Raw genomic sequence first — 14,214 nt, forward strand, 5'->3', positions numbered from 1 at the left:
CTCACATGGAGGATTAAATTAATTTGTGATTTAATCTGTGCGTTTTTTATGCATTATTATGCAAATTTTATGCATAATTGGAGTAATTTTCTATTCAAATATGTATAAAGCACAGTATAACGATTATAAAACTCAACACAGCACTGTACATCACAATCAGATATTTTATTTATACTGTAGTACATGACATAAATAATCAAAGACTTCAAGACAATATAGAGGATTTAAAGCAGATATTTATTGACAGAGATGAATAAACATTATGTTTAGGCTTAACATTATATTCTTGTCTTACCACATAAGTTTAGCAGGTTGTCCGTTTTTAGAAACAATCAAAAGCTTCTTTAATCACACTCACAAACATCAGGGTCCGTTCATTTAAACGTGCCAAATCGATCGAAAATCACTAAAATATGTGTTTACTCTATATAAAGTAAAGAAAGAATATTAATAAACCGCTAAACGAATATCAGGCAATGAGGTAAAAAGAAATGACCGTTAACGTTTAAATGATGAGAGCGCGCGGATATTTGCAGAACAAAGGCACGTTTGTGCTGGAGACGCGCACGTACATCAAGTTCAAGTTCATTTATTTATATAGCACTTGTTAAACAGCCACACGACTGACCAAAGTGCTGTACATTTCAATTAAGATCACATACATCTCATTTCAAACTACAAAAACAGTAATAAAAGCAAAAACAATAAAAACCAGTGGAAAAAAACATCCTTAATGGTAGGCCAGATCAAATAAATACGTTTTTAGACAAGATTTAAAAATGAGAAAAGAGGGGGCCACTCTGACCTCTATTGGCAGGTTGTTCCACAGCATAGGGCCAGCTACAGAGAAAGCTCGGTCTCCTCTACATTTAAGTCTGGACTTGGGAACCATAAGGAGATTCAGGTTGCTGGAACGCAAGTTTCTAATGGGGGTGTAGGGATGCAGCAGCTCTGACAAATAGCTGGGGGCTTGGTTATGCAGGGACTTATAGACCAATAAGAGGGTTTTAAAAACAATTCGGTGTTGGATAGGCAGCCAGTGAAGGGTCTTCATAATAGGGGTGATGTGGTCATATTTTCGACTTTTTGTAATGAATCTCACAGCAGCATTCTGAACCAGTTGTAGACTGGTAATTTGTGACTGAGCAATACCAAAATACAGCGAGTTGCAGTAGTCCAAGCGTGTGGTGATAAGTCTAACATAGAAGCGTTTAAGAAGTGTTTGATTTTAGACAGCAGACGGAGTTGGTAGAAGCTTGAGCCAATTACAGTGGAGATATGCTTGTCGAGTTTTAGCGACTCATCGAAGTGGACACTCAAATTACGCACATGACAGGATCTAAAAGTTGATAAGCAGCCCAAATCAGGACTGGTGGCCTGAGACTGAGCAGACGGACTAAAAAGAATCACCTCAGTTTTATCTTCATTTAACGTTAAAAAATTTTGACCTAGCCAGATTTTAACCTCCTCTATACAGCTTAAAAGGGTATTCAGAGCTGAGGGGTCATTCCTCTTAATGGGTAAATAGATCTGGGTGTCGTCAGCATAAAAATGAAAGGACACCCCATGCCGTCTAAAGATGGAGCCCAGAGGAAGCATGTACAGGGAGAAGAGGGAGGGAGCCAATATTGAGCCTTGAGGCAGGCCACATATGAGTGGGGCAGTGGAGGATGAGAAATTACCTAATCTAACAGAGAAATGTCTGTCAGATAGAAAAGACTGAAACCACTTGAGGACTGTCCCTTTCAGGCCCACAACAGACTCTAAACGGGATATTAAAATAGAGTGGTCCACGGTATCAAATGCTGCTGAAAGATCTAAAAGAACCAGGACCACAGAATCACCAGAATCTGTAGCTAAGAGAATATCATTTAACACTCTAAGAAGGGCTGTTTCCGTACTATGAGCAGGCTTAAAACCAGACTGAAACATTTCTGTAATGCAATTATGTTTAAGGTAGGACTGCAGTTGGTCAAGCACAGTTTTTTCCAATACTTTTGAAATAAAAGGCAAAACAGAAATGGGACGAAAATTGTTCAGCTTAGAAGGGTCCAGTGAGGGCTTCTTGAGAAGTGGGGTGACAGTAGCTACTTTCAGAGTAGCAGGAACTGAGCCAGTAGAGAGGCATTTATTGACAAAAGACATAAGGCCTGGCCCTACAGTATCAATGATCAGTTTTAGAAATTTAGGGTGTATGTGTCATGTGGACAGAAAGAGGGTTTCATTTTAGCTGTAGTGTCTTTGAGTGATTGTAGAGTGATGGGTTCAAACTCAACGCAAGAAACAGAATGCGGAGAGAGCAGAGGAGATACCGTCTGGGAGGAATTTACTACGGGTCTCAGGTTTGAAATTTTGTCGATGAAGTGTCTCAAGAAACCCTCACATAGAGCATCAGAGGCACCAGCCAAGGTGTTGTCAGTGGGATTAATAACAGAGTTTATAGTAGAAAACAGTATTCTAGGAGTGGATTGGTGTTTTAAAATCAAGTCAGAGAAATAAGAAGCTTTAGCAGATTTTGCAGCGGACTGATAAAATGTTAAACTGTCTTTAAATAACTGAAATGAAATATGCAATTTATCTTTCTTCCATTTGCGCTCTGCCTTTCTACATGCTTGACGCAGAAGACGAGTGTCCGAGTTTTGCCACTGAGCTGTCTTATTTTTGTGCTTATAGGGCTTTAGTGGGGCAGTGACATCTAAAACATCCCGCCATGCAGAATTTAGAAGACTTAAATGCTGGTCAGCATCCAGGTCCGGTAGAGATGAGTCTATAAATAAATGAGAGCTAGACTCTAAAAAACACTGAGTAAAGTTAGGCACAAATTTGGAGGAATATGACCGAGATAACAATATATCATTCTTAGTAGCATGAGACACATTAGGAAGTGACATGGAAAATAAAACATCAAACCCATGAGAGAGTACAAGATCTAGAATGTGTCCCTGGAGATGAGTGGAGTCATTTATCCACTGAACCAAATTAAAAGAGTCAATTAGATTGATAAACTCCTTTGATAGCGGGTTAGACTGGCAGCACACATGAATATTAAAATCACCCACCAACAAAAAGCGGTCTTATTTTATTGCGATATTGCCAATAAGTTCTGAAAGTTGCTGTATGAAGTCCTTTGCTGAGTGAGGGGGGCGATAAATCACCCCGACTAAAACAGGACCATTCCAGTCAAGATGTATTAACTGAGCTTCAAAGCTTGAGCACACATCCACTGAGACAAGCCGACATCGATCACGAAAAGAGTCTTTTAAAATAGATACTAAGCCTCCCCCTTTCTTATTTTGGCGAGGAGAATTAAAAAAGAAGCAGTCAGCCGGAACCAGGTCAGAAAAAGGAGTTAAATCGCCCACCTTGGTCCAGGATTCGGTGATAAACATAAAATCCAAATTGTGGGTAGTGAAGTAGTCATTCAGCAGGAAGGTCTTATTCACCAGAGAACGGGCGTTAATTAACGCCATTTTGGGTGGAGGAATGACCTCTGGAGAAGGCGAAGCTCTGCTTAGCGAGCGCAGGGCACCAGGTGTCACTCCGCAGCGCCGGCGAGAGGGGCCGATCCGGGGAGGGCCGTCCGCAGGACCGGGGGAGATAGACACGGGGAGGAGAGGTACAAGCCACCTGTAGGGCCGACCCAGCGGCCGCCAGTCCGCAGATCTACGGCAGAAGGACTCGTTGGAAGGGCCAAGCCAGGAGCCAGCTCGAAGGTGAGCCTTCAGACCTCCTTGGCACTTGCGTTTCCTCCTGTGCTTTCTCTGCGCAGTGATGAGAGGCAGACGCCGTATGCACGCCGGAATGTCCATGAAGAATTCCCCGTGCGTTTGATTGACAACGCGTTCCATGTCCGACTTAGTATAGCTATCCACAAACAAGGCTCGGATATCCAAAAAAGATTGGCGGGTGTAAGAAAAAAGTGCATTACATTTCAGAGGCCAGATAGCCACCCATAAACCTAAAATGAGGAGCAGCAGACGGCATGCCAACAACACAGGCGCCATCTTGTTTTCTCACACATCGCCCACCAAGGATATAATGTTAAGATGTTAATGTTAAGTGATGAGTCTGCGTACAGACAGGAGGCTGAGCAGCTGGCTGTCTGGTGCAGTCATAACAACTTGGAGCTGAACACGCCTAAAACAGTGGAGACGATTGTGGACTTCAGGAGAAACCCCCTTGCACTCCCCCCTCTCACCATCATGAACAGCACTGTGGCAGCAGTGGAGTCAGTCAGGTTCCTGGGCACCACCATCTCTCAGAACCTGAAGTGGGACAATCACATTGGCTCCATTGCTAAAAAAGCCCAGCAAAGGTTGTACTTCTTACATCAGCTGAAGAAGTTCAACCTACCACAAACTCTGTTAAAACAGTTTTACTCAGCTGTCATAGAGTCTGTCCTCTGCACATCCATCACTGTCTGGTTTGGATCAGCCACAAAGTCAGACATCAGAAGACTACAGAGGATGGTTGGGACTGCTGAGAAGATCATTGGTGCTCCCCTGCCCACCCTCCAAGAACTTTATACATCCAGAGTGAGGAAAAGGGTTCAGAAAATCACCCTGGACCTCTCACATCCAAGCCATCATCTCTTCACAATGCTGCAGAGCACTGAGCACCAAACAACCAGACACAAAAACAGCTTCTTCCCTCAGGACATCTACCTCTTGAACAGTTAAATGTTTTTACACACCGTGCAATTAATAACTCTGTGCAATAATAATTAAGTGCAATATTAATTATATCCTCCAGATAATACACTATCTATTTTTATACAACTTTTTCTGTAAATTATATTTCATTCATTCTGCTGTATATAGCACATACCTTGTACTACAATAGTCTATTCTTATTTTTTACTTGTACATATTTACATACACACATAGCTTTACACTCTATATCTTTATCTTATGTTTATTGTATTGTATTTCTTAATTTTTTATACCCATAGGCCCTTATTTAAATCATTGTGTACTGTATTCTATTGTGTTATGGTCTCTGTGTACTGTTGTTGCTGTTTGTGTGTTCTGGATGCTCCTGTCACCAAAACAAATTCCTTGTATGTGCAAACATACTTGGCAATAAAGCTCTTTCTGATTCTTTCTGATTCTGATTATGTTATTGTATGGAAAATTTATAATCAGAGTAAAATTTGTTATAATGTCAAGACAAATGCTATTAATCTGACTTCTGAAAGGTATTTAACTGGAGTTTAATTCGATACCACAATTACAACTATTTATGTTGTGCGTGCGCGTCTACGGCACGCACGCGCCTTCTTTGTTCTTCGAAAATCCGCGCGCTCTCATCATTTAAATGTTAACGTCATTTCTTTTTACCTCACAGACTGATTTTACTTTAGCGGTTTATTAATATTCTTTCTTTACTTTATAGCTTACAGATGTGAGCGTAAACACATATTTTAGTGATTTTCGATCGATTTGGCGCGTTTAAATGAACGGACCCTGATGTTTGTGAGTGTGACTAAAGAAGCTTTTGATTGTTGTTTCTAAAAACGGACAACCTGCTAAACTTATGTGGTAAAACAAGAATATAATGTTAAGCCTAAACATAATGTTTATTCATCTCTGTCAATAAATATCTGCTTTAAATCCTCTATATTGTGTTGAAGTCTTTGATTATTTATGTCATGTAGGCTATACAGTATAAATAAAATATCTGATTGTGATGTGTTGAGTTTTATAATCATTATACTGTGCTTTATACATATTTGAATAGAGAATTACTCCAATTATGCATAACATTTAATCTTTAACGCACAGATTAAATCACAAATTAATTTAATAATCCATTTGAGGGACTATAATTGTTTAAATTAAATTAAATAAAAAGATTTTAACAACGTGACTGTTTGGTCGTTAGGACGTGCTCATCACGTCCCAGAAACGTTATTTGGTACGTCGCTGCGACGAATATGGTACGTTCCAGGTATGTCTACAGGAGGTAATCACCATGTCCCAACAACGTCCAATGTTACGTCATCAGGACGAATATGGGAATCACAAAGTTACGTCGCTGGAACGTTATTATGGTACTTCATGGCAACGAATATGGTCCGGTCCAGGTACGTTGTCACAACGTAACTGTGTTAGCTGGGATGTCACTGACGTTTACCAGATTAGAACATTTTTACCATTACAAAATAACCCCCCCCAAAAAAAACATCAGGGAATGTTATTTTCTGGTATAAAAATAACCATCAGGGAACGTTATTTTCTGGTTATTTAAAAAAAAACATCTGCAACGTTCTGGAAATTTTATTTTCTGGTTATTTAAAAAAAAAACAATCTGCAACGTTCTGGGAATTTTATTTTCTGGTTGCAAAAAAATAAAACCTGAAAAGAATGTTCACCTAAAGTTATTTGTTGGTTCCCCAAAAAATAACCAAAAGGGAACCAAAAACTAACGTTTGGTGAACGTTCTGTGTTTGATGGGTTGTTCATATTGAGATCTTCAATAATATTGAACAAATCTGAGCTTGGTTTGAGACATTGTTGACATCTCTTCGGAAACTCTAATGTGAGATTTCTGACTCTTTTTCGAAGGAGAAACATCTGAGACAAAAATGTGCTCTGTGTTTAATCTCGTTGATGTCTAGGAGAAATAATTGAGATATTAATGAGATATTTTTTGTGATTTTACATTTATATTACATTAACACTTAGTTATTTAGCAAACCCTTTCATCCAAAGTGACTTTCTTTTTCTTTCTCATGGGTTTTACAGGTGAATACAACTACATTTAAAAAATGAGAAAAACTAAAACTGTTACCAATTTCACAGGTGGCTCCTTTGAATCCCGGTGGGCAGAGACATTCTCCTGTCCCATCATGACAGATGCCTCCATTAAAACAGAGCGGACACGTCTTTGTACAATTCACTCCCCATAAACCAGCCTTACAACCTGCGAACAGGTTACATGATGAGCAGATGTTACGGACTAGTTAAACCATGCTGGAAAATCAATCTAAAATGAACGTATGAATCTCTAAATGATTTGTGAGTATTTCAGCCACTAATGGGACTTCTTTGTGCACATTTACATCTGAAGATTAGAGTAATATTGGTCATGAGTAAAAATATAAATGATGTCATTTCTCATAATATCTCACAAGAAAATCTTACTCCTGACGATCAGTCGAGTTATCGCTGAACTAAATGGAGTGCCAGAAATGTAATGAATGGAATAAATTCCTGCATGCTTTTCTGCTTGTGCGTTGGTTATAGAGTAATGAACCATGTCCGCATTGTCCTCTTTGACTGATGAATGCTCATAAATGCCTAAAAAACAAAAGGACAAAATCTATGAGATTCTTGAAAATGTTTTGTCAGGAAAACAATAATAATCTGCTTCACTTGAAGTCAATAACAGGTCAGTATGAATAATACTAATCAATGTATTCAGTGACATTTAGTTAATGTCTGATTACCGTTTTTAAAGATGACGGTGTCCTCAGGTAAATCTGTCTTTCTTGTGTAAGAAATGTTTACATCTTCACCTTCATTCACGGTCACTGTCAGAGATTCTGGGAGGAAAGAAGCTGAACGAGAAGAAGAAATGGTCTTCTAAAGATGACATGACATGATAGTTTTTTATTTATGAACAAATAATGATAAATCAAAATCTCAACAGCACATGTAACTCTTAATGTTTAACCACGGTTTGTATGTAACTTCATCAAGCACAAGGCCTTTGACAATTAACTCATTTATATGATTTCAGTTGTTTTTGTTGTGTTTTTTTTGGGCAGTTACTAACATCATTTTTACCTTCACTGAGCATCTTGTAAGTGTAGATTTTACTTCCATTAGAGTTTTTGACGTGGCAGTAAAAAACTCCAAAGGTGTGATTACGTGACATCCATGTGACTTTAGCAGCAGCGTGGCGGCTTCTGTCCGGCTCTGCTCTCAGGTTATGAACTTCGTGATCAAGAGGTTCGTGGCCCAAACTCAAGGAGCTGGTCCCAGAAGTGGTCCAGTCGCTGCTCACACACAAAAGTGACGGCGAGATGGCTGAGGACACAACCGGGTCTGGATTTATGAGAGTCACATCTGAGATGTCTAGAGCACCGGCTGCAAAACAGACAAGAGACATGACGGCAGTGAGCCGGTTTACATTCTCTGTTAACACACAGTCATCGTGTTCTGAACAACATTTCAATTCATCCTTATATATTAAGATGAGCAGTTATATTATTGATCCATCATGGCATGACCGATGGTTTACACATGTCAGTCAGTCAGTCAGTCAGTCAGGGTAATGTACAGTAGGTCACAGTCTCTCATGAAATCTTCTGAAGACACAGCCAGACCATGTGCTGACTTCTGTACCTGTGGTGGTAATGGAAAGTTATTTCTCTATAAGAAACTGAACACGGGAAACCTCACCCTGCTATTGTTCCTCTAACAATGGTCATACTGTTCTGGGTGTGCCCTTGCACTTAGAAGGGGCATTTTATGTATTTAAAAGCAATCCTGTAATTATGAGATTAGATTTCAATCTTGACCTGGATGTTTGTCATTGGAAGCTATGGTACTTAAGAAGTCAATAATAATTTTTTTTCAATGACTAAAGCTAATTACCCAGAAGATTTTTTTATCCCAATTAATACGCTCAAAGAAACGTTTAATGCAAATGACAGTTGGCATTCTTAAGTAGTCCTGCTTCTTAATTGTCATCCCATTGCAAACAGAGACTTTTACATTTACAGGTTTACATTTACATTTAGTCATTTAGCAGACGCTTTTGTCCAAAGCGACTTACAGAGAGTTCAGGGAATAGGTGCTAATACAAAGTTACTAGTTTCAACAAAAGCCAGACCAATACCAGTTGAGAGAAAGAGAGAGGGTTAGTGATAGTCTTTTTTTCCATTTGTCTGTCAAATATTCACAGAAGAGATGGGTTTTAAATAGTTTTTTGAATGTTGTGAGAGATGTGGTTGACCGGACTGAGTTAGGAAGAATGTTCCACCAGGAAGAAGTTGTGAAGGAGAATGAGCGGGAAAGTGATTTACTGCCCTTATGAGAAGGCAATACAAGACGCTGCTGGTTTGCTGAACGCAGGGATCTTGATGGGGTGTAGGAGGGTGTGAAAGTATGCCGGTGATAGACCTGCAGGCAAGCATTAGTGACTTGAATCTGATACGGGCCTCAACCGGTAGCCAGTGGAGAGAGATGAAAAGGGCCGTCACATGGAAGACGAGGCGTGCTGCTGCGTTCTGAACCAGCCGGAGTGGTTTGATAGCCTTTGCAGGAAGACCAGGTTTGCTATTCAATATTCAGTATTGCAAAGGACTAGATGCTTGGCTGGCTGTGTTTCAAGAGAGGTTATGAAATAGCAGTCCATGTTTTGCATACTCTCTGTCACAAGAAAAAGACCCTCAATCTGCTGCGCCTACAAGCCCAAATCCCAGTGAGACTGTATGACAAATTTTAAAAACACACAAAGAAAAAGATCTCAAATACTGAAACTACACAAAAGCCCAACAAACTGGTGAGCTGATACCAAGTGAACTTTGAAGGAGAGTAAAGTTCGTTTGTGTTTTTGTGGTCCTACCAAATGTCCACACAAATATAGTATATACAATATATAATAGCAGTCATTTTTTATCGTGTGGGGACATTTTTGGACCCCATGAGGAAAACAGCTCATAATTCAAACTAAATGAAGTTTGTTTGAAAAAAAGGGAAACCCAACATGTGTGTGTGATAGGTTGTAATGTGTTGAAAGGCTGTTAAGATAAATGATGTATTTTTATATTTTGGGCTCTAAAAGTATAAAAACATTTTGGAGGCAGATGGAGACCATACAGACAATTTCTCTCTTGTGAAAATAGTGTAATGATTTTACAGGTTTGACCATTAGACTTGACATCTTTTGTCCTTATGTAATACCCTACCCCTAAGCCCAAGGCACATCAGTGACCATATAAACCAGGGGTCTTCAACTATTTTTCTTTGAGGGCCAGATTCCAAAAGTATAAATAGGATGCGGGCCAGTTATTTACCATATTCTCATTTCTTCTGTTATTTATTGCGTTTTGTTCCTTTTATACTGTTTTTGTTGCTGTTACTTATAGGCCATGATTAAAACATGCACACAAATATTGCATCCAGTATTTGTGCCTTTTCATGATATTAAATTAAAAGGGATATTGTCTTTTTAATTGTATTTTATATTCCTTAATGCGTTACTTTACCCCAAAATTGCTCCTAATTTACTCACCCACAGTCCTCCAGTACATCGAGATGTGGGTGGCATTGTTTTTTCAAGAAGATATTTATGAAGATATTTGGTTGAATTAATTAAAGTTAAATCAATAAAAGTAAAAAACGCAAATACATTCAACACAAAAGTAATCCCTGCCCCTTGTGACGTTAAATTAGCGTTTTATAAAGCGAGTCAATTGATCTGTGCAAGAAACTGAACGCTATTATCACATCTTCGGGTGAATTCTGATCGCATATGTGCCCCACGCACTTATAGGGCAGATCCGTTGTACAGGTGCTGGTCATATAATTAGGATATCATCAAAAAGTTGATTTATTTCACTAATTCCATTAAAAAAGTGAAACTTGTATATTATATTCATTCATTACACACAGACTGATATATTTCAAATGTTTATTTCTTTTAATTTGATGATTATAACTGACAACTAATGAAAATCCCAAATTCAGTATCTCAGAAAATTAGAATATTACTTAAGACCAATACAAAGAAAGGATTTTTAGAAATTTTGGCCAACTGAAAAGTATGAACATGAAAAGTATGAGCATGTACAGCACTCAATACTTAGTTGGGGCTCCTTTTGCCTGAATTACTGCAGCAATGCGGCGTGGCATGGAGTGGATCAGTCTGTGGCACTGCTCAGGTGTTATGAGAGCCCAGGTTGCTCTGATAGTGGCCTTCAGCTCTTCTGCATTGTTGGGTCTGGCATATCGCATCTTCCTCTTCACAATAACCCATAGATATTTCTATTTCCGATCAAATCGCTTTATAAGACGTAAAACATTATGTGCAGCGGCAATTACTTTCGTTTTGAATGTAGCAGCATTTTGCACTTTTTGAAAATATGTGGCGTCTCAGGAGGACGTGCATTTAAAGCACACCGTTCTTAAAGTCTCTCCACTTATTTGAAATGTTAAGGCGGGCCAGGAAAAGATGATTGGCGGGCCGCATTTGGCCCGTGGGCCGCCCGTTCACTAGCCCTGATATAAACGAACAGAAGTCAAATGAGTGAATTGAAAGGACACATTCAACACATGCAACAGAGGTTTTATCCTGCAGGAAAAGAACTGATGACAATGTTATTGTTGGCCCATAACTGCTCATTGAGCCACAAATTCATGAAAAAATTCCCCTTCTAAAAAAGCCTCCTATGCTCTTCACTGTATTAGGATGTTTCTGTAATAAAACACCAGATTAATCTTAGTTTTTTTCAGTCTCCAGATGCAATGTGATCTACTGTACATACATGTTATCTCTTTTTATTTTAGAAATAGGTTTTTATTCAATATTTCAAATGTTGGTGAGAAAACAATGATGTGTTTTTAGCAGTGTGGGATCCTCAGCAACTGAAGCTTTTCAGATTATTTCATTAAAAGTACATCACTCTTATGAATTTACTGAAGCTGGAGCCCTTAGAGCTTTAAATCATTGAGCTATCCTCCCTTTCCATTCCTATGATAACATAACCGGGTTCTGGGTTCTTCTAGAATGACATCAAACAAAAGATTATGTTTATTATAACTGGACATGTGCCATGAAATGTAGGGCAACAAACAGTTCTTGTAGGTGGTTATACAATTTTAGACCTAGAGATCACACACACATTGTTTTTATACATTGTGTGTGTGATTTATACAAATAAACATGATGACTTTTATAGTGTACAAACTGCTTATTCTATCTCCTAACACACATTAGTATTTTCTGTTTTCACAGAGTAAAGTTATAGAACAGGATCAGAATCTCAGTTGTATTTCATTTACATCTCAATTTATTCTAAAATGTTTCTTCTAAAATTGCTATACAGATGCAGATTATGTGAAATATGTTAATAAATACGTACTGTACGTGTAAATAATATGGTTTCAGATACATTTAATAGGAATTGTTTGACATTGTACTAAAATGTTCAATACTATTAATAATTCAATGCTGACCTGACAAATCTGAGCTCAGTTTGAGACATTGGTTAGATCTCTTCTGAAAGTCTTATCTGTGACATTTCTGGCTCTTTTTCTCAGGAGAAATATCTGGGGTATTAACTGAGATATTAAAGAGATCTCATTTATGATATAATCCTACATAAAATATTGGCAAAAAAATCACTTAAACCTTCAACCCCCCATCCCCATCCAATATCAATGCAATACAGTTCACATTATCTGAGTTCTAACGCCAGATAGAAGTTAGGCAACATGGTACTTTGTTTCATTTTTCATCAAAAAGACAAATGAAGTGTGTAAAAAAAAAGGGAACATAGTGTCACCTGTAAGCAAGCAGCCAATCAGATGCAGAAGTGCAGAGAAGAACAGGTGACTCATAGTCTTTACGCCACACCGCTGAAGTCGGGCGCGAGGCACAGTTGTTGGGTTCATCCACATTCACCAAATCAGGCCGTCCATACACATCCCTCGATTCAGAGACAAATGCATTCTCTCTCCCTAACCTCTCTCCCTTTCATTCCTAGCTGCGTCTCCACCCCTCTCGTCCAGGCAAAGGGAGTTCAAGTTCCTTTTTCCTGTTTCCTCTCTCTGAGCTGTGAGGATGTGGAGGGCTGCAGTCTGAACAATCGCATGTCATTAATTGCAGCTTTAGAAAGGCACGTCCTTCTTCAAGACAGGCAGATTCTTTCTCTGATTGCTAATAATAAATCAAATCTGACATGATGAAGTCAGTGCACTGGTCTCTCAACTAACCGTTCACGGAGTTTATGTCTGTGATTACATCTTAGATAAAAAAAATTAAAAACCCAACCTAAAAATGAACGTACATAAGAGTTGGTAAAAGAGTTTCCAAACATGTCTGAGAATGATTGAGTTCAGCAGTAATGAATAAATGAATCAAAAAGGAATAAGAACATACACAAAAGAAAAAACATGATAAACATACTCTTTCTAACAAAGCAATTTATACCATGGTCTGTTTGAATACTGGATTCTGATTGGCTGGAAGGTGTGCATTAAAAGCCTTTAACGCACGGGTAGCTCCAGTCAGTTTGATTACATTAAAATTAACTGACAAAATAACCCTCATTTTCACCTGTTTGATCTAAAATGACACTGTAAACATCAATAAAAGCTTTAACTTGGCAAATGACCATGGTATAAGCGGGATAATCCACGGCTAGCCGTGCATTAAAGGATTTTAATGCACTTTGCGTCGGGTGATTCTTCGCCTCCACGTCATTTCCTGTTCAGTCTATATGGAAAGTCATCAAACGTCTGTGCATTTACACTTGACAGATCAGATCATTTGGGCAGATGAGTAGATTTGTTTAGTTTTTCCCCAGACAGTATTTGAAAGAGCAATGTGGTGATTTTAGTGGTATGTAGTGGTGAGGTTGAGAAATTGCAACCAACGGCTCACTCCACCCTTCCCTTTCGAAGCACTAGTGACTGCACAGAACTAAGATGTCACCGCGTTTTCGCTTCTTTGCTGAATGAGATAACGTAGATATGTGTAGATAGAAATAGCTCATTCTAAGATAATAAAAACATCACGCTTCATTATGTTAGGTACATTATGTAACACAACAGAGTCTTGCTTAACTTATTAATGTGTGGACAGCTTCAATATGCAGGCAACGCATCTACGTTACGCATTTGGCAGACGCTTTTATCCAAAGCAAGTTACATTGCATTATACTATACATTTGTATCAGAGTATGTGAAATGCCTGGGATCCAACACATGACCTTGCCGCTGCTACTCTAACCACTGAGCTACAGGAAAGCAGTTGACTGGTTAATGACATGTGTGATCGGTCATGAATGAATTCGGAATGATGATGATGATATCGGTCCATTGACACTCCCCGAGCACCGTAGGAAAAATGTTCTCACAGACCTTTGACTGTAGAGAGGCACAGCTTAAGGAACGGTTGTTTTGACAGACGTTTGCCTTTCATCCTGTGTACATACATGTGTGTGAGAGAAATAACTTACTCAGCAGCTGTTGAAATAAA

The 14,214-nt window shown here is 38.8% G+C and overlaps 1 protein-coding gene across 1 annotated transcript; it reads right to left on the reverse strand.

Moving 5' to 3' along the window:
• Positions 1 to 6,798: 6,798 nt before the first annotated feature.
• On the reverse strand, positions 6,799 to 12,763 carry LOC130550220 (tyrosine-protein kinase receptor Tie-2-like). The gene is made up of 5 exons (XM_057327644.1): positions 12,518 to 12,763; positions 7,791 to 8,093; positions 7,451 to 7,561; positions 7,133 to 7,301; positions 6,799 to 6,924 (listed from the first exon to the last, which is right to left on the reverse strand). Exons 1-5 carry the CDS (start codon positions 12,630 to 12,632, stop codon positions 6,918 to 6,920), a joined length of 705 nt encoding a protein of 234 aa, XP_057183627.1. The 5' UTR covers positions 12,633 to 12,763; the 3' UTR covers positions 6,799 to 6,917.
• Positions 12,764 to 14,214: the final 1,451 nt, after the last annotated feature.

The sequence above is a fragment of the Triplophysa rosa genome, unplaced genomic scaffold (genome assembly GCF_024868665.1).
Source record: "Triplophysa rosa unplaced genomic scaffold, Trosa_1v2 scaffold256_ERROPOS441858+, whole genome shotgun sequence".
Classification (NCBI taxonomy): domain Eukaryota; kingdom Metazoa; phylum Chordata; class Actinopteri; order Cypriniformes; family Nemacheilidae; genus Triplophysa; species Triplophysa rosa.